General features: G+C 43.3%; 1 protein-coding gene across 1 annotated transcript in view; it reads left to right on the plus strand.

The window, feature by feature from the left end:
• The first annotated feature begins 1,893 nt into the window (after nt 1-1,893).
• Nucleotides 1,894-19,959, plus strand: part of fam184ab (family with sequence similarity 184 member Ab) — a 46,208-nt gene continuing 28,142 nt past the window's right edge. The window contains exons 1-9 of the mRNA XM_056581728.1: nt 1,894-2,602; nt 8,373-8,492; nt 8,951-9,109; nt 9,907-10,146; nt 10,707-10,790; nt 11,086-11,337; nt 11,755-11,890; nt 13,821-14,002; nt 15,922-16,107. Coding sequence (XP_056437703.1) covers nt 2,426-2,602; nt 8,373-8,492; nt 8,951-9,109; nt 9,907-10,146; nt 10,707-10,790; nt 11,086-11,337; nt 11,755-11,890; nt 13,821-14,002; nt 15,922-16,107 — 1,536 coding nt within the window. The 5' untranslated portion in view covers nt 1,894-2,425. The remainder of the gene's footprint in view (nt 2,603-8,372; nt 8,493-8,950; nt 9,110-9,906; nt 10,147-10,706; nt 10,791-11,085; nt 11,338-11,754; nt 11,891-13,820; nt 14,003-15,921; nt 16,108-19,959) is intronic.

Genomic DNA, 19,959 nt, shown 5'->3' on the forward strand with positions numbered 1-19,959 from the left:
TTAAGATTTTTTACATTTTGACATAGTATAATTTTGCCTCCAGTCTCCATTACCTTGTAACCGTGTCTTACTTCAAGTATGTGCCAAAGATGGGCTGTACGTTGGAAATGCTGGAATAAACCTGACAGGAGATATGGGATTGCAATGACGATGGTGAAAAGAAGAGCTACACTTGTGTTTTGGACAAGAAAATGATTTCCTTCATTCTACTCCAAAATGATACTGTCTTACTTCAAGTGGGCCAAAGTTGTGCTGTCTATTTGGAAGAGATAAACCCGACAGGCGATATTGTCACATCCTGTCATTTCTGTTTCCCCCACTAGATGTCCTCCTACTCTTTGTTCCCATTGGTTATCCAGAACCTACTCTGATTGCATACGTCTTCCCTGTTCTCTTCGTTACCTTGACCGAATGTTTTTGTTCCCCAATGTGAACACCACCCCTTTCAGCATGTATTGGATTTCTAGTCTCCCTGATTCTTTGTTTCGCCTATTCCCTGCCTGGATGTATTGCTGTTGGACCTTTTGACAGTTTTCCTTAAGATTGATTCCTTAGATGTGCTAGTTTGTTTTGTTTGGCCTTACCTGTGTTATATGCCTGGCTTCTTAGTTAATACTTTGCTTTTCACTTTATTCAGTGTCCTGAGACTCTTCGTTGGCTGCTGAGTATAATCGTTACAGATATTGGAAACAACATGACCGATATTGTGGGGGAAAAAAAATAAAGCAGCATCCTTGCGTTTGTATACTTTTGGCCTAGAATATTTTTTCTGCTAAATTGAACCATATACCTCAAGTGTGCCAAAGCTGGGCTGCAGTTTTGGAAGAGATCGGTTAAACCTGATTCTCTCTCTCTCTCTCTCTCTCTCTCTCTCTCTCTCTCTCTCTCTCTCTCTCTCTCTCTCTCTCTCTCTCTCTGAGAAACAATATAGGCTTGAAACACCTCAGTTGCCGCCAAATTGAGCACTTTTAACTGTTAATGGCTAACATAATAATGAAACCACCATGTTTTAATTGATGATGGATCAATTAAAACACGTTCAGATGGATGTGTAACAAGAGTAACACATGCATCACTACGTTTCATTGTAGAGTTGATCATTTGGAATGTCCTGTGCCGTGTTAATCCTTAACCCCTTCTACGGGGTCACAATCGAAAGCTCGGATAATGCAATGTAATGAGAAGTGTAACAACACATGTGTAGACTGGACGAGGATACAACCATAGACGTTTTGGACTTTTCATATACAACTTTGGAATATCATCAACATTTAGCCTATAAACAACTATTATGTTGACGTCATAGTCCCATTGTCAAATGGACTGGGGATGTTTTACATGCAAGCAGAACTTAGAGGATAGAAAGGCGCCTTTTCCCACCAGCGCTCATCCTCCTCAAAGGAAAAGGGGGCTGAATGTAAACTACAGAGATTTCTCCACAATAAAGGGCCAGCGAACGGAACTGACGTAATCAACAATCGGGTAAACTATTGAGGTGGTGATCCATGGCAACAGGCGTAGGGCTATAGCAACAGCTCAGCCCGTCCTAGCTACTGCACACTAACACACGCGCACGCGCACATAAACAGTAGCGACTCTGGTCTTCACACATACACGCGCACACACAAACAGCACAAACTCCCTGCTCTTTACACACACACGCACGCGCACACACACACACACACACACACACACACACACACACACACACACACACACACACACACACACACACACACACACACACACACACACACACACACACACACACACACACGGCGGCGACTCTCTGGTCTTTACACATACACGCGCGCGCACAAACGCGCACCGACTCTCTGCTCTTTACACATACACGTGCGCGTGCGTGCCACTTCAACAAGAGCAGTGCTTCTCCCGAGCCGCGACGCACCGAGGAGGCGAACCTTCCCCTCCTGGACTATTTCGGAGGAGACAGGTGCCCAGTGCCCACATGTCTTCACCACCTCAACCACTCGGGGATACCGACTCACCGCCGGGTTACTGCCGTGTTCTGACACCATAAAGACCTGTTTTACCGATATGATAGCCTCTAGTCGTTCTGTTTTGAGTGTATTCCGCGACGGCTAGCCCGCAGAGCGTGTTGATGGATACACACTACAGCAACGACCGGGCTCTGACGTCTTCCGTCGGGATAAATAGACTAGCATTCGACGTTAGCATCGTGTTATTATCCTGACCTGCGCAAAAATGACCCTGATATTTTAGCAGGCGAACGGGCCAACAAGGCTCGGGTCCGCGGGTGCGTTTCGTGCCAGGGTTTCGGGTGGCGAAGGACTCCGCCGCCACTGCCTGTCCTGCCCTCCGTCAGTGGGCAGACTGGTTCGTTCTCGCGGATAGAAACTCAATCTTTTGGCGGGGAGGGAAAATCTAAAGCATTATCGTGAAGATGGCGACCGGTTCGGGTTGGCAGCAGTACTACAGCCCTGCTGGCCAGCCGTCCACCGGAGCGGGCAAATACAGCTCCGGATCCCCGTCCGCCACGGCGTTCCAGCCGGGCATCGCCATGGAGTATACCCACGACCTGCACCTGAAGATGAGCAAGAAAATAGCGCAGCTGACCAAGGTAAGACGGGGTCGACGATGTGCATAAGGGGATTTTCGGGACCAGACATGAGCTAAGCCCCAGGCCGAGCGGTGTGTCCAGGGTTAATCCTGATGGGGATGCTGCTTCTGCCATCCGTCCAATGCGTATTTCGCATTATTAAATCAAACCTGTAGTATATGTACAAAATTGGGTACGAAGCATTCGGTGAATTGTGATGAATCGCTTTCCTGCTGTATTGTCACTTGCACCAAGGTAAAGGATGCATATGGAGGACGCTGAGATAAGGCTGCAAAATACATTAGAAGAATCACCTTAACAGCATGACAACGTTGATTCAGTCAAACAGCAAACTGTTGAGGTCACTCATTTGAGACATCTTTGAGTCAAAGTCAAAGCGGCCTTGGGGTCGGTTTGTGTCTGGAGTTTATTTAGGAAGGGTGCATAACCATCAGCATGACATCCTTTAATAAAAGAACCCTCCATGCTTAACATGGGTAATCCCTTGACATGGATCGTAATTAACAACTGATGTATTAGAATATCAAACGTCCAGTGATCAAGTCTCAAATCGAGCCTTACATCTTCCCACACCACCACCCGTTTGTAGAAATGTAGACACACTGATTAGTGAGTTAATGACTTATGATAACACAGAAATCAAACAGCATGAGGTCATCAGGCACATCACATTTGCAGACTTTGTAGTCTATAGGCCTCACAAGGCTTATTATGCAGTCATGACGGTGCTTATTGGCACCTTAAAGTTATATTTGTTGATGTCATGTTAGAAAGTCGTTTTGTAATAATTCAAACTTATCAATGATATCTGTATGTATCATCAAGTTAATATGAGCAGGCTCACTGCCCAATTAAACAGGATCATTTGCATCCAGGATCAGTACATGCAGTATTTGGGAAAGATGTCAAACTAATGATGAACAAAAAAGCCTTTTAGCGATGCAAATGATCAAAATACATTCTTTGTACACACGTCAGAGGGCGTGGGCTTGCCGGCCGCGGCTGCCTTCCCCCTGGTGAGGTGTCAGGAGTAGAAGTGACGTGGCATGGCATCAGCAGACAGTTTCAGCAGCATCAAAGCATTAATTGGTTACCCTCGTCACTAATTGGCTGATTCATATATTCGCGCTTCATTGTGTCAAGTAGAAGCTTTCAGATATAATCGCCTCCCAAACCCACCAAGGGCCACCTTTTAAAACATTGCACAGTCCTACGTACAAACTCAATTTCATTAAAAAAATACATACAAGATTTTTGGTATCCCTTTCTGGTATTTTAGTATGAATTCATTATTAAATGGAGTCTTCTGATCCCTGTACTGAGAAACCAAACTTGATTTACTAATTACGGAATTTAGTTGTTGTGGTGCTAGGTGTTGTTTGAATGTAGGTTTGTTTGCGTCACTTCTTCAATGTTAGGTGTCATCTTATCCTTCCAGTGATCTAGACTGCTGTTCCTCTCATGCACCGTGGGTCAGAGACAAACAGAATTTTGATTATTCTATTTGTCCTGTACATTTGTTGGAATTGACATTAAAGCTTTGACTTTGACTCTGTGACATAAAACCTGCTCCATACCAATGCTATTTACGATTTTCTTTTTATCGCCAAATACCTTCTTTTTTTTCGACAAATGTTTTTTTTCTAATAACGCCCATTGTGCAGTCATCTAATTTGTTTTGCTATCTTAGTTGGTTTATACTCTTTAAACTCAAATTATTTACAGCTGTAGTGCTTTTACAAACTGCTGCATATTGCAGTATGACTGTCAAGGAGCTGAAGTAGGATTTTGCTGCTATGGCAACAAGCTCTATATAAATTATAATTCAGGCCAATGGCATGAAAGAAGTAGGGCGCTGTTTCTCAGTGAGCTGTTACTGTGAGCTTCTCCATGGTAAGCCAGGCTGGCAAAACTCAAGTTTCTGGCTATTTGCTGGGCCATAATGTTTTAGTCGTGAAGTGAGACAGAAATAGACCTCTGCATATTCCTGGAGACTGGAGGACGAAAATAACATAGATGGACACCAACTAATGAGGTTGGGAAGTGTTGGAAGTAGATATGTAATTATGTTTAAGTACTAGTCGATTTCTTAATTGTTTAATCAATTGATCAATGTCTTATCAATTTTGGTAACTTGCATTCCTTATGGTTACACAAAGGTAAAGTAGTTTGCATCCAAATCTCTGCAATAAACCTGTCAAGTTTTTACATGAAGTAACTTTTTTCCACACACTTTATATAGCCTAATGAGCCTACTTGTCCAACTCTTTCAACCATGACTTGACTATGCATTATGTCACCCATGCTGTCTTTTCATTCCTCATCTGTTGCTGAGTTAACACTGAAAACCTTGTCTGTGGTTTTCCGATACATGGTAGTACTGTATGTATAGATTTTTTATTATTGTCAAAAAAGATTTAAGGAGGATACATGATGATCATGAAGCTGCATATTTACAGGCTAATATGAATCTCTTCGTGTGAATAAGTGTGACCTGAAAGTAGAATTATCTTCTTGCGTAATCTTTCCCGATCCCAGGACGATCAGGCTGCAGTCTCTATGATGGTTTTGGCAAAAAAGTCATATCCTGCTTTTTTCCAGGCCGGATCACGAACCACAATATCACATTATTTTTCGTATTCACAGTTCAATCAAATCAATTTCCTATTAAATATAGCGACACGAGCGAGAGAGACCATTTCATTACCCTAACTATTTTATTTGTTTGTCATGTAGGCCTACTCATTTTTTCTGAATGGGTTAGGGTTAGGGTTGGTTAGGGTAGCAAATTATGTACTGTCCTAGTGTGGACCTGTATAAACAAGGGAAAAGTCTTTATGAGACATCATTTAAAATTCATGAACCACCCCTACTTAAGGTTGCCTAACAATTGCCTACAAATATATAAGCCGGATCTTCAGGGTTTTCAAACTCTTTCTCCTGCTTTTCACCCGGCCTCCGCAATATCAACCTGGTGAATCTGCTTGGAGTTTGGCTCTTTGAGTTTCAGTTGTCTTGTTAGCGTGAAATGAATACCAATGTGCGGATCAACTGAGGACTCTATCTTCAGCCAAGCCTTACCTAGTGGAAGGAATGATGGATATGTATTTGAGTCAAAATACACAGAAGAGGAAATCTTACAGCTGAAAAGGCAGATGTACAACAGCGTGTTCAGAGTCCTTTGAACAACTCATGAACTTTCAGGGTCATTCATGAATACAGTAATAAAACTTGTATGGAGAATGGAAGTTTGACAAATATGTTTATTGGCTGTCTATTTATTCATTATTGCGATACAATTACTTTTTACACGTTTATTTTGGCCAATCAATTTGGCATGTGGTTCCATAACCTGTTTTGAACTTTTGAGAATCTGCTACAAGTTTTAAATGTTATTCTTATTATTAAAATAACAACAACTGATCATGTTAATAACATTTAATAGAATGGTCTGATATCCAAACATACGTTAATAAACTTTTCTGCATCTCTGCTTTCTGTAGACACGTCAGCTTGTTCATGGCTCAGGGGGTAGAGTGGGTTAAATGGCTAGATCAAGGTGTGTCAAGGTGTCCCTAAGCAAGACACCTAACCCTAACTGCTCCAGACCAGCTGGCTGTTGCCTTGCGTGATTGACACCGCTGTCATGTGTGAATGTGTGTGTATGAATGGGTGTATGAATGGGTGGATGTAAGGCTATGATTGTAAAGCGCTTTTAGTGGCTACTAGTGAGAAAAACTGTATATAAGTGCAACATTTACGTACGCAAAAGGGCTTGGAATACATCTGTTGCAAGCCCATTGGTATCTTCAGATTGATGAACTTCTCCTTCACCTTATCATAGGTCGATACATCTACAAAGACAACTAGCAGTCTTTCTCTTTCTTTTCAGAATCTGTAAAGGGTTTGGAGCATTACAGCTTCTCTCTGTACTGGGTTATTCACGGACAGGCTCCGCACTTTGATTCAATGAGCATCTGAACCCATCATCGGATATGTTCAATTGAAGTTTGAGTAATATGGGATGCAGTGTCTTTTCATATTGCAATATGTTGTTACCGCGATAGCCTTGTTTCAGATCAAACCTATGGTTCTATCCTGCACAACTAAATAGATACTTCACTTCTTATTTAATTGACTAGTTTCTTTGTATACCTTTGGCCATGTCAATGTGGACAACAACGTTTCAGCAGAGAAAGTCGTTTTTGCATGTGCAGAGAGTATGCTAGGACATGGGCAGGTTGTGAGGGCGGGACAAGGCATATTAAATAATTTTTCTAGTGGAGGGATTTGAACCGTCTCTCTGTCTTGCTCAGAACCATATATTCTGATAGTATATGTCCTAATAAAAATGTGCGGGTCGAATCAAAATGAGCCGGCCTGTGAAAACGATGTGGTATCAAAGTGATGCCATAGGGCTGTGGAGAATATTGTACAGTATAAGTGAACTCCACATGAAGTTAATTTAGGGTCACAATATGACAAAAAATAAAAAATAAATATCAAGTGCCAAGTTAATACCAATATGCTTCAAGTCTATTTTTCTAAACACAGACTGCCTTGGCTGTATGTTTTATCAACCAGCAGAGGACTGTCTGCAGGGTGGTTAAGGCCTCTATCTGAGACCGAAGGGTCCGGCTGGTTTGGAAAAGGCAGGAGCAGTACCATGCAGGGCTTTAGTGGTCAGCAGTAGGAGGTTTCAATGGGCTCTGAGAGTGATGTTTTGGGAGTGCGGTGTGGATGATGTTGAGCAGCCTCGCCTGGCCGAGTCTGATTGGACTCTGGGGCTGGGTGGGGCTGCACACCTGTTGCACATTGCGTAATCAGTCTGCACAGGTTAAACCAGCCATCACCACACACAGAGATCTCCTGCACGGCAACATGGAGCACTAGGCTATTTATCATTGTCGACAACTTCTAAAATAAACCGGCTTCAACGTCACCACCCTGCGTCATTTGTTTGGAGGAGCCAAATAAAAGTCACCTAGGTGGAGTGTAGCAATTGGCTTTGTTACAGATGTGGTCTCCCTTTATAGTTTTGGTTGAAAGTCTTGCTGCAGCGTTTTATCTAGAGTAATAGTCTGGAGGGTATTGCAGAGGTTGATTCTTGATAAAATAAGACCTTATTTCAAGGTCTGGGATGGGAAGTGTCCGATTATTTTTTTTTTTTCTTTGTTTCATGTGATGTGGATTGGAGGACGATCGAGGTCCATGTCAGAGGGACTAGTAGATGGCTGGGGTCCATTTTGTGACAGATTGCACAAAGTAAAAGGCTGTCTTCTATGACATATGCATTTTCCCATGTCTATGCTCACCTAGCTAGCCATACTATGTAGGACGCCGTTATCATTGCATGCAACTATATTTTTCATTTGTGTTTCTAAATTAAATGGAAAGGTCTGATGGTCTGTCTGAGGCAGTGCTTTTGCCTTACTCTTATCTCATTTGCACTTTAGTTATTAGTGTTTAAGTGATTTGACTTTACACAATGACCTTCAGCTTGCTGTGCTGAGGGAAGTGCCATTATGTAGTCTACTCAAAGTAGCAACAAATTAGTGGGATTAAAACAGGAGGACTATTGGTGTTCTAGTCAAAACATTTTGGAAAATGTTGGACTTAGAAAGTCTGCCATGTCAAATCTGGGGATGTGACTAACCTCTTGGTATATTCAGATTTAAATAAAGACAAAGGGTTTTTCACTGCATTTCTTTGGACACAATATGGTGGAGAATGCTTTGGGCTGATCTTTAATTCCGTTATTTTCTCCCAGGTTATTTACGCTCTGAACACCAAGAATGACGAACACGAGGCGGCCATCGCCACGCTGAAGGAGGCGCACGAGGAGGAGGTGCAGCAGATCCTCTCAGAGACCAGGGAGAAGATTCTGCTGGTTGGTGTTTTTTTTTTATGTTGTTCCAACACTGGACAAAATATGTATGAACCACCATCCTTAATCCATTGAAAGCTCAGTCAAATAACTGCCACTGATCACCGAATTTAAAAACAATCTCTGCTGAATATGAAGCAAATATATTTATATATTTTATTAATGTATGCGTCCCATTCATTTAAGAGCTTGCCGAGAGAATCAAAATAACCCATTTATAAAGTAATATTGCTTTACAACTGTAAATGTATTGCTCTGTAATCAAATGAGCAATTATACAGTAGTGTTGGCTATAATTACAGGTGACAGAAGAGGGGTTAGCCCTGTTTGTTGGGGATGTGAGAAAACACCAACTGTATTTGTTCTATGATAATCTCTACATGGTAATAACAAGAATGTGAATGTCGAACACATGACACGCCCGGAGGCACTTGTTGCAAACCCATCCAACTGTGTTGCAGTACAAGAGTAAAATCAGCGATGAGATGGATCTGAAAAGACGTATCCAGTCCCTGGAGGAATCCCTGGAACTCCACGAACGCATGAAGAGGCAGGCCTTGGCTGAATTTGAAAGCTACCGCCAGCAAGTGGAAGACATGCAGCTTTGCACTGAAGCGCAGGTAGGTAGATGAAGGGTTGGATGGGTGGGCCGGTCAATAGTCCTTCTGAGAGATGATGGAATAATCCATTTTGTCTGTGTTCTTCCATATGAACCCTTTGCACCTTTGGCTTTACATTTGTTCCTGTCTAGCTCAACTGATAGAGCATGTAGAAAATGTATGAACTCGCTGGATGATCTATGATAAGATGGATGTGTACACCAAATGCCATATACTATAGATCTGTCAACAGTTATTTAACAGGCATAGTACAGGGATTTAATATTCTCCACTTTTATTTTGTTACGCTAGCGGTGAATATACCTAAAGTGTCTCATAGTGGTGTTAGTTTTATGCTTTATAATGATGTTCATGATACTGGACTCTAGGTACAAGTCTCAGTATAATATCTGCAGTAATGCAAGCGTGGAAGAGGGAGTTGTGAACAAGAAACTGAGCCAGGAGGCAAAGCTCTTAAATCTTAAGTTTTCTTCCTCCCCTCGCGCCACGAGCTCTGGGCTAGTAACAGAAAACGATTACTGATACAGGGGACTCTCCAGGACAGCTGGAGGAAGTCAGTGATCCAGGAGAGCCCAAGTACAGCACTACTCTGCATGGAGAGTATTCAGCTGAGGTGATTTGGGCCTAGATCGGTCTTATTTTAAATCGCACAGGCAATCCCTGTAGGGCTGTGATGTGTCCTGAAGTCAAATTGGAAACCGTGGAAAAGTCTTTCGAGACGGATAGGAGGGAGCACAGCCATGCATGCACACTTTGGTGTGTGAGCATGTCGCTGTGTTCCTCTTTTGTCGTTGCAGCACACGCAGCGTGTCGTCTCCATGTCGAGGGAGGTGGAGGAGATGCGGCGGTCGTTTGAGGAGAAGCTGCAGACGTTCAGCCAGGCCCAGGCCCAGTTTGAACAGGAGAAGAGGAGCACTCTGGAGGAGCTCAAAGCCCAGCACCGGCATGAGATCCAGGACCTACTGCGCAGCCACCAGAGCCAGAACGCAAACTACAGCAAGGACCAGGAGAAGCTGGGACATCTTCACAAGGCTGAGGTAACATCAGTGTTGGATCCTGATGACATTGCGTTATAAGCTCTCGTCTGCATTACTGGGCCCTCAAGGTAAAGCCCTGCTTTCAGTCCTCCTGCCTTATGGTCCTGGAGTGTCCTGTCTGTCTGTATGTTTCGGCCTCCCGTGCATGAAAGGAGGCATTCCCTTGAAAAGAAGCTTGGTCATATATCAAAGTGTTGAAGTATCACTGATGATCTAAGTTTGGATTGAATTATCAATAATCCATTGCAGTGAATTGTTTGCTTGAAAGACTTCAGGCCTTCATTATATGTATTCCTATAGTAATTTCAATTTATAACAAAGGACATTGGTCACCTTCTACTAAGATGACCAAATGCAGTGCAACACTATGAAGCACATCGAATAAAGAAGTTCTCTGATTTTATCGTGAACCCATTGTCATTCCGTCCTCCCAGCTGCCAAAACAATTTATAATTCCATTCAGTGCCTGTCAGTGTGCTCTGCAGTTGCATCTCAGACGCACTTTGGATAAAAGTGGCTTTAAGTGTCTAAATGTGCATTGAAATGTCTCATGGATTCAGGTTGAATCTCTGTCAGAGCGCGTTGAGGAGCTCAAACAGGACAAGAAGAGATTGGTGGAGGAATATGAAGCGAAGCTCAACAAGGTAATCACAAAAGTTGACAGTAAAATGGCAGCCAGCCGCAGTTTAAGGACTCTTTGATTTTAAAGTGAAGTCAGTGGTTGCTACGAATACATTAAGAGACGATTAAAGACGTCTATCACTGTTGAGACCGCTTTAAACAGAATAAATTAGTTTAGTGTTTTTCTTTGGTGTCATTCAGTGCTGCGGAAAAAAAAGAAGAACTATGATTAACGCTGAATGAATAATTCCCATAAACAGATCCGTTGTTTTGGTTCTGCCCGAGGTGCGTAACATCTCAACCCCCCCCGCCCCCCAGGCACAGGCCTTCTACGAGCGCGAAGTGGAGGCCATGAGGCGAGCCCAGCAGCTGAGCGCCGACAACCTGCTGGCCTGGAAGCACACGGAGGCCGACCTGCGGCGGGAGTTCCAGGCCCAGGAGGCGGCCCTCCAGAAGACCCTGGGGAAGCTGAGGGCGGAGCTGGCGCGGGTGACGGAGGAGGCCCGCGAGAACCGCGAACGGTCCTACAAGCTCCAGGGCTCGCTGGCGGCGGCGGAGAACAACAACAAGGTAAAAGGGAAGCTGAGATCTGAACCCAGCTTCAAAGCCTTCCTGTCTTGCGTTTGTTTCCCGGAGGCTTGGCGGTTTGAAAATAATGATGAGACTAATTTATTCATGAGTAGATCGATAATTGTCTATTCGTCTTGGTTTCCGTGAGTTAGTGCAAAAGGTTTCCAAAGCCGTGCTACTTTGCCACAGTATAGTTTGTTTCACTTGGGAGTGGCTCTGTTTCACACCCTTCACTCTCTCTCCCTCTCATTCTTGCTCTCTCTCTCGCTCTTGCTCATTGACTGCTTTTTTCACCGTTTTTTGGGTTGTCCTCCTTAGTCTTGAATCTTACCTCCAACATGTACAGTAATGCTGCTACAGCACCTACAGCATCTTTATCTGTGTGTCTTGACATGTGTACAACCATGGCCTATTCAGGAATTGACCAAGCAGTTGGACGAGGTGAAGCAGGACTCTGAGATCGTGGAGATCCGTCAGAAGGAAGCTGAATGTGAGCTGGAGGCGGCCAGAGACCGGGTGCAACAACAGGCCACTGAAATACTACTGAAAGCCAGTAAGAGAGTCCTACTCCTGCCAAATGGACTTGGAGTGTTGTGTCTGTCTGTCTGGGAGTCCTCCTGCCATATGATCCTGGAGTGTCCTGTCTCTCTGTATGTTTCGGCCTCCCATGCATGTGAGGATGCATTCCCATGCAAGGACCATGCTTGGTCATATATAATAGTGTTGAAGTATCACGTTATTAGGAGACCACTGTTGATCTAAGTTTGATTGAATCATCAAAAATCCATTACAGTGAATTGTTTGCTTGAAAGACTTCAGGCCTTCATTTTATTTGGACCAAAAGCATTCAAGGTCGCTTATGACCAAACGATAAGTATATTGGCTTGGAACAGCATTATGAAAAAATATACAGCCTACACTGTGCGCAGCAATGCGAGATCAGACCTAACACGGAAAGTACAGGCGTTTACCCAAACAATCTATTGCTGCAATGCAAAGACACGCTCTGCTATCAACAAGCACATATACAGATGCGGAATACGGCAACGTTATGAATAACTTAAATTAAACCTACTGAAAAAGAAGCAGGAACGCCTCTCTACAGAGGGTTACTATGTATGGTAAACCAATCGTATTACCTTAAGCCAAAGTATAGGCTGAAGACATTTGTCTACCATTCGGTATGTCACTACTTATTTACGGGAGCAGCGATCTGAAACGGCAAGTGGCAGTCTCTGGAGGACGATTTACCTTAGTGAAAATCCAACGGATTACCGGACTTCTCGCTGTCATGCCGACAACTAAGCTAACTATTGACTATCTGCTGACTCGAGATGCATCCTGCTGACATGCAAAAGATGGACACTGGGCGCATGGCATCCGTCACCAAGGTGCCTTTGTTGGTCAATATATTTGACCGGCTCATGAACGCGATGGATATCCAGGTGCTAATGCATTGATAATTCGCTGCCTCTGGTGGGCAGAAAGAATGCAATAGAACTGAGCTTCACTTTGGGTGACTTCAAAATATGACCATTGTAATAAGGCCTTAAAATAATACAACATTGTTAATCCCCAAACAGATATCAAATATTTGTATATCTGTTTGGGTAGTTGATATTTTATTTATGTATATATAATACTTTTTATGAATGAGTAGCCAAATATTAATAAATATATTTAAAGATTAAGATTACAACACACTGACAAATCATTCATAAAACATGAGTGAATAATCAGTACCAATTAACAGTAACAGTAACTTCAAAGGTGCTGCAAAACATTGACTGAGTGGCTTTCGTAATTTTTTTATTAATATATTAATAGCCTATTCTTACGTAGGAAACATTATTTATAAAACATGACTTAATAATTGTAAAAAAGCGGCCTTAATAATAAAATATAAATGAAATAATGTCATGACTAATAATGCTAATCAGTACTAACATAATAACTAATCAGTTTCTAACATCTATAATATAAGTAATAACAAAGTATAACCTTACCACTTGTGACTGGCTCTTTAATGAAAGTAATATTAAGGTGTTACAAAAATCACTTTGCACATTGGTTACCAAGGGAACAGCCTTGGTGTCATTAGACCATTAGAAGGGACTGTGTGATAAAGTGCATGAATGATGTGAGCCGCAACATTAGGGCAACACAATCTATTTTTACTGTTGCAATATTAAGGACTCACCAATTTTGGAAACCATTATCTTTTTAATGAATATGTTTTTGTAGAATACAGCTCATGTTTGAGAAACCATTATCATTTGGCTGTGTTGAATCCAGGGGGATAACAGTCACTCATTAGAATGTCAGTTAAACAATGACGAACGATTCCGTCATTCGTTCTTTTTAAATGATTCTTTACATAGTTAATGTATCTTTATGTATTTAAACATCGTCGTCCCCCATATGGATGACGCCTACGTCCTGTACTCCAAGGCTCTGTCTCTCCGGCCCTGTGTGTCTGCCAGGTCAGATCGGCAGCCTGCAGGCCACCCAGATGACCCAGGAGGCGGCCATCAGGGACCTGGAGAGCGAGCGCAGCCGGCTGAAGGACAAGGTGGTCCGCCTGGAGGAGGAGAGGGGCGCGCTGCAGGACAAGAGCCAGGCCCTGGAGGAGAGGCACAGGCAGCAGATCCACGCCCTGGAGAAGGTGTGTGTGTGTGTGTGTGTGTGTGTGTGTGTGTGTGTGTGTGTGTGTGTGTGTGTGTGTGTGTGTGTGTGTGTGTGTGTGTGTGTGTGTGTGTGTGTGTGTGTGTGTGTGTGTGTGTGTGTGTGGTCGTCTTTGGTAGAATTCGTAGATTTATCAGTCTGCTCCATCCTCTTCCCTATTCGTATCTCTCTTCCTCGGTGTTGACCGGCTTCCTCGTTAATCATATGGGGCAGAGACACTCTGACAGACACTCTTGATCAAACGCGTTGGTGCACGGCAAATGGAAGCTTTTTTGGAAAAAACTATTTCCGAAAATAGTCACGGCATCGGTTAGTCTCTTCCGTTCCTCTATACGATCGCACTCTCTCAAACCCACACTCACTCAAACCTACACTCATTCACTCACTCATTCACTCACTCATTCATTCAATCCCTCATTTAAACACGGTCACCCACACATACTGCACTTCTCCCATGTGGTGTGTGATCTAAAAAGGGAGAAGCTCTGTGCTTCACTTTGAGTAGCAGCCTCTCAGTTGATAGCAGCACTTAGCAACAAATGTGTGAAGGATTCCTCTTACTAGAACTGGGGTTTCTTCAGCTTTGGTTTTCTGTTTGTTATATTCAAATCAGAGAATGCTTTAGGTGAAGAGATAGTAACGTATTTCCTTCTATCGCTCATTTATTTTTGTTTATTTAAGGAAATGTGCACCCATGTAATTTACCTCTTTGTTCTCCGTCTTGGGTTTTAATGGTTTTATTGTGCATTTTAAAGCGGAAAAGAAACGAAATAGGAAGTAAAGGTCACTGCACGTTTGTTTGTCCACTCTTTACTTTTTTGCGAAGTCCCCCCCATGTATCTAGTAAACAGTGAAGTCATGTTTTTAACAACTGAACCCTTTGGTGGTCGATCATTGATTTACGCCCAGACGGTGACCTCCCCAGCGTGGATCGCGCTGACAGTGCCGTAGTTAGCTAATATAGGCTGCATCGTACATAAGCTGCCCTTTATAACCACTAAGGCTTGAAAACAACCTTGTATATAGGCCGCGCCCGTTTAAAGGCTGCAGTAACAAAGGCCCAATTTAAAGTACATCACCTCATATCCGAAGGCTCCTGCAAGTTGTGGAAAAGATGCAAAGACTCACAAAGACAGTCTTTTCATTATAACTTTATTTCAAGTGTTTGGCATTGAAAGCTGCAGCATAACAAATCAATTAGTCTGGGAAAGGCATTTGAAGTTCTGTGATGTTGATGGATTTTTGTGTGATAAGGAGGATAGTGTCAAAGGTTTACATGCACGGCTCTAGACTGAGTTACACACCAGACGAGCCACGGAGCACCCCAGCCCATAGTAGAAAGGACGTCAGACGTCTGAAGATTATCTGGCCTTGTTCTGTGTTTAAATAATGAGTGGTGTTGATCAGTGATGGAAGTCATAGCGCTGCTGTACTGAGGCAACATTGTGAGTGATCTATTGGAAAACACGACCCACTTAAGTTCCACTGAAGACACACTGCTTTGATCGTTAAACTGAAAAGGCGGTTTGTACATTGTGCAGAGATACAATGAAATTGTCCCCCCTCTAGTTGCTCACCCTGATACTGTCAATGGTTCGCTCGCTATGGGCTGCCTGCGGTCACATTGCCAATACATCCGAACACTGAATTTGCCTTTTACCACCCAACAGCTCCCTGTCTGTGTCATCCTCCAAAATGCTACTCCAGGAACTCCAGGAACTCCAGTTCAATATCTTTCTAAAAATCACGCGTTAGCTGGGGCGCCTGCTTCTGCTCCTCTCCTCAAAGCACTGTCACTGCATTGTTTTTAAAGGGGCTACACGCACCAATACGCCGTGTCCCTCCGCGCTCGCCCAGCGCGGCAGCTGGGTAACGGCCTGTTCCTACGTGCGTCCCCAGAGCCTGTGCGAGGAGAAGGCGTCGTACGAGAAGGAGGTGAACAACGTGCGGGCGCGCTACGAGGAGGAGGCGGGCCACATGAAGGAGGGCCAGGCCCGCATGCTGGACGACCTGTCCAAGAAGCACCGGCTGGCCCTAGAGAGCACCCTGCACAGCGCCAAGAGGGACAAGGAGTGCCTGCTGGCGGTGGGTAGCACACGCACACAAACACCGACACACACATCGACATGCGCACACACCTACACGCACATCTACTCACACACGCGAACGCACGCACACACACACACAAGCACACACACAGGCACACACACACATACACACACACATGCATACGCGCACCCACACGCATACGCACGCACAGTAACACACACACAAATGCAAAAATACACTCGCTCTTGCTCGCAAAACCCACTCATCACTTATTTTACCTGTGTTACTATATTACACCTATTTACAATTCCTATGGGTGTCGGTAGAGGCTGATCACACATCACATATTGTGTGTTATCACATATGGTATCCTTTCACTTGAAAATGTTACCTTCAGTTATTTAACTAGAAGAAGAAGTATGAAAGCAGGTATTACAAAAACACAAAAGAGACACAGGGCGAAAAAAAATTCCCACTCAAAACTGAAAAAGGACTTTAAGATACCTCAGGCCCCAATGGGCAGCATGCAAGAACATTTGCAAATGTATCTCTGAACTTGATCTTACTTTTTTGCATATGTATATCCTCAACTGTAATGTTCAGCAAATTGAGTTCAGCAAATTGTCCTAAATGTGTAAACATGAAGAAATCACCCCGTCCCTAATTGAGTGGCTCTCACTCAACTAACAAAATTATGCTCATGAGAGTTATGAATGAGCATAATTGACGCCCCCGAAAATGCTATATGAGGAGGCGTTGCACTCAGAAGCATCTTTCATAAAGAAGGCACCAAAGGATAAAAAACAAGAATAAAAAAAGATTTGAGTACGGAGCTTGAAATCCTCCTTTTTGTAAACCAATGAAAGCAAACCCATAATATTTAGCAGCGTCAGTATTGGATTAGTGATAGGTGAGAGCACCAGCTACGGTATAGGAGTCGGGGAAACAAAGAAATGCTGTCGATGCGGCAGTGTCCCGAATGAGAAAATGGGGTTTGATTTAAATTAGACTCCGGAGCTCGGCTGGCAGGGGGATGATATCCATTTGTCCAACAGAAGTGGGAAGGATGAAGCTATACTTTCGGAAACGGATGAAAGAATCTGAGCAAATAGAGGTTTATCGACTTTTCCTACTTTGAGGTGTTGATGTTGTCGTGATTTTACACTGCCGCTTATTTTGACGGAGGCAAAGGCAATAAGGGTCGCGTCAAGGATTTCCTGGTCTACCTTAAACAGCTGGCTAGCCGTGTTTGTATTGTTGCACATCAACAAGTCTGCATAAGGGATGTCTTCTGACCAGTATCTGTTGTCCGAGCCCAGGCGGACACGCCTCCCTGTGTGACTGTACGGCGGACTACAGGCGAACACGCCTCACTGCATGACTGACTGTACTCTATGACTGTACGGTGGATTAGGGGTTGGCGCCCTGCGGCTCGTGCGTCACGGCTGTCACACGCAGCCTTTTACAGAAGCACATGCATCCCAAAATACATGTGAGGATATGTATTTTGGGATTCATTTGAGATATTTTGATACTGATAATAAACTATATGTCATCTTGTAAAATCTATGAGCCTGCTTGAGTTGATGCACAAAACGGGTTCTTTTTTGTGCAAGAAATGACCACAACCAAATTTTGGACCCTGTGACCTTGTGCCAGTGACTTGCGATGCCGTACGACCGATGCGTCAGCAAGGAAGAGAGCCAGGAGCTGTTGAGCCAAGTGACTTTGGAGTTGTTGGGGCTAAGGACAGCAGTTAAACCATGGCGCAGTACGCCAGTACGCCACTGACAGGGAGTACTATGCAGTGCAGAGGCTTGAGGACCTGCAAAATACACTTTTAACACAATCAGAACAAGCTGAATTAAAGAGCTGCAGCCTTGTGATCCTCCTGAACCACGCTGATGATTAGCCACCAAAGAGCTGCGTGCTGCCATTCATTCGCTTTGGGACGAGCGTTGGAACTCAGCCTAGTGTTCCCGGTGCTATGCTCCGAAACCCAATCACCAAGAGGCCCATTTTACCTCTCATAACATTAATATATTTTCTCGTTTCCCTCTCATCGCCAATCAATCATGACTCCAGTCCCCAGAAAATGTATAGACCATGAATCATTTATTTATTGAAATACATACAGTACTTCTGCATAATGTTTATGCTGTGGGGACTCCATTTCTGTTTCTAGTCTAGTTTGCACGTACCTATAAGAGAAATATAAAAAAAAATGCAACGATTTTGGTTTAAATAGTAATCAATTTAGTTACAGACCAAATTCCATGGATTACCATGGTGAAGGCCATGGTAGACTACTAACAAAGAAAACAAGATTCTGGGTTCACTGGCAGTTTAAGAACAAATGTAAGGTTATTGCATGAGCCCCAATCTAGAAAAAGCAGCAACAACCATATCCATTGAATCACACTTGGCACATCTCATTTTAACAATCAGTTTCTAGTAGACATTGGCATCCTACAGAATTTAAGATCTTAATAGACCAAAAAAAATTAACTTCTATTCATTTTGGAGCCCACCAGTTAAAATGCCATATCAAATTGACAGAATGAGTACATGATCCGAATAAAAATGGAAATAAAAAACATTGTGACAATATTGCCTGCTTCAGTCAAAACACAAGCTGTCAGCTATCTCTGTCTCTCTCTCTCCCACCCTCAATCAATCAAGCACACACACACACACACACACACACACACACACACACACACACACACACACACACACGCACACACACACACACACACACACACACACACACACACACACACACACACACACACACACACACACACACACAGTTTTTTTCCATGCCAAAACACACCACGCTATGCGTCCAATTAACAATCTGTTTCCTTATTAGTGCAGCGAAATGAGTAACAACATATGTTCATGTAATGTACATATGTTTCAATGTTATTCATGCATAGATTCAGCTTAACACACACTCACATCAACACTCACACACTGCAATCAGTCCATACACACCCACAACCAAGGATGGCAAGATTTGAGAGAGCGGTAGATAGACAATAAAGTTCTGGAGTAAAAGAATGGCCATCTGATGTTAATGTTGATAATAATGTCTCATTAGTCAGAAAGGACAATTGTCCCAGTGAAGGCAGGGCGTGCCATCCTCTATCATATTTAAACACAGGGACCCATCCACAAAAGCTTACACTTTGCTTTTATTGTTATCGTTCTGTTGAGCTGTCCATTCAATACAGCAAATCAATACAAACGTGTTTCCGGTGACATTAGACAGCAGATCTTAAATGACACTTTAAAGAACCGTACTGATCTGGGTGAACAGTCTGGCTGCTAACATCCTCATAAACCAATTCATTTGTTCCTTCGATTCTGTACCAAAGAGCATGTAGCGGGAGCCACAAATGTGAACGATAGCAATACCATTCCGCTTTTGGAATCGATGCACATTGCACAAGTACGAAGTTTGTGAAGGTTTGTAGACAACATAACAGTCGATCGCCATAAAAGTACTTGACAATGTCTTATCACGAAGGCTGAAGTGCTACTGCCAGGGTTTATGTAACCGGCCCGGGGTGGCGCTGCTAAATGTTCTTCTTCAGAGTAGCCAATATCATTTGACAAATGATATTGGAAACGGATGTTTTAGTGAAGCCAGGAGAGACAGTTACTGTGGTTTATTCACCCAGACGGGTGATTATTGGCCTTGAAATAGGAATAGCCAATAGAAATCCAGTTCCTCCAAAAAAACAAATCCTATTCCAACTAATCAAATCACAAAACTGTAAGCTATTTTGTTCTGGCCATGTCTTTCATATGATCTTGTAGCCATCCTGTACATTTAGTTGCATTATAGATTTTGGCGTTGATGCGGTTTTTTGAGCTCCA

Source organism: Gadus chalcogrammus, chromosome 21 (assembly GCF_026213295.1).
Source record: "Gadus chalcogrammus isolate NIFS_2021 chromosome 21, NIFS_Gcha_1.0, whole genome shotgun sequence".
NCBI classification, from domain to species: Eukaryota; Metazoa; Chordata; class Actinopteri; order Gadiformes; family Gadidae; genus Gadus; species Gadus chalcogrammus.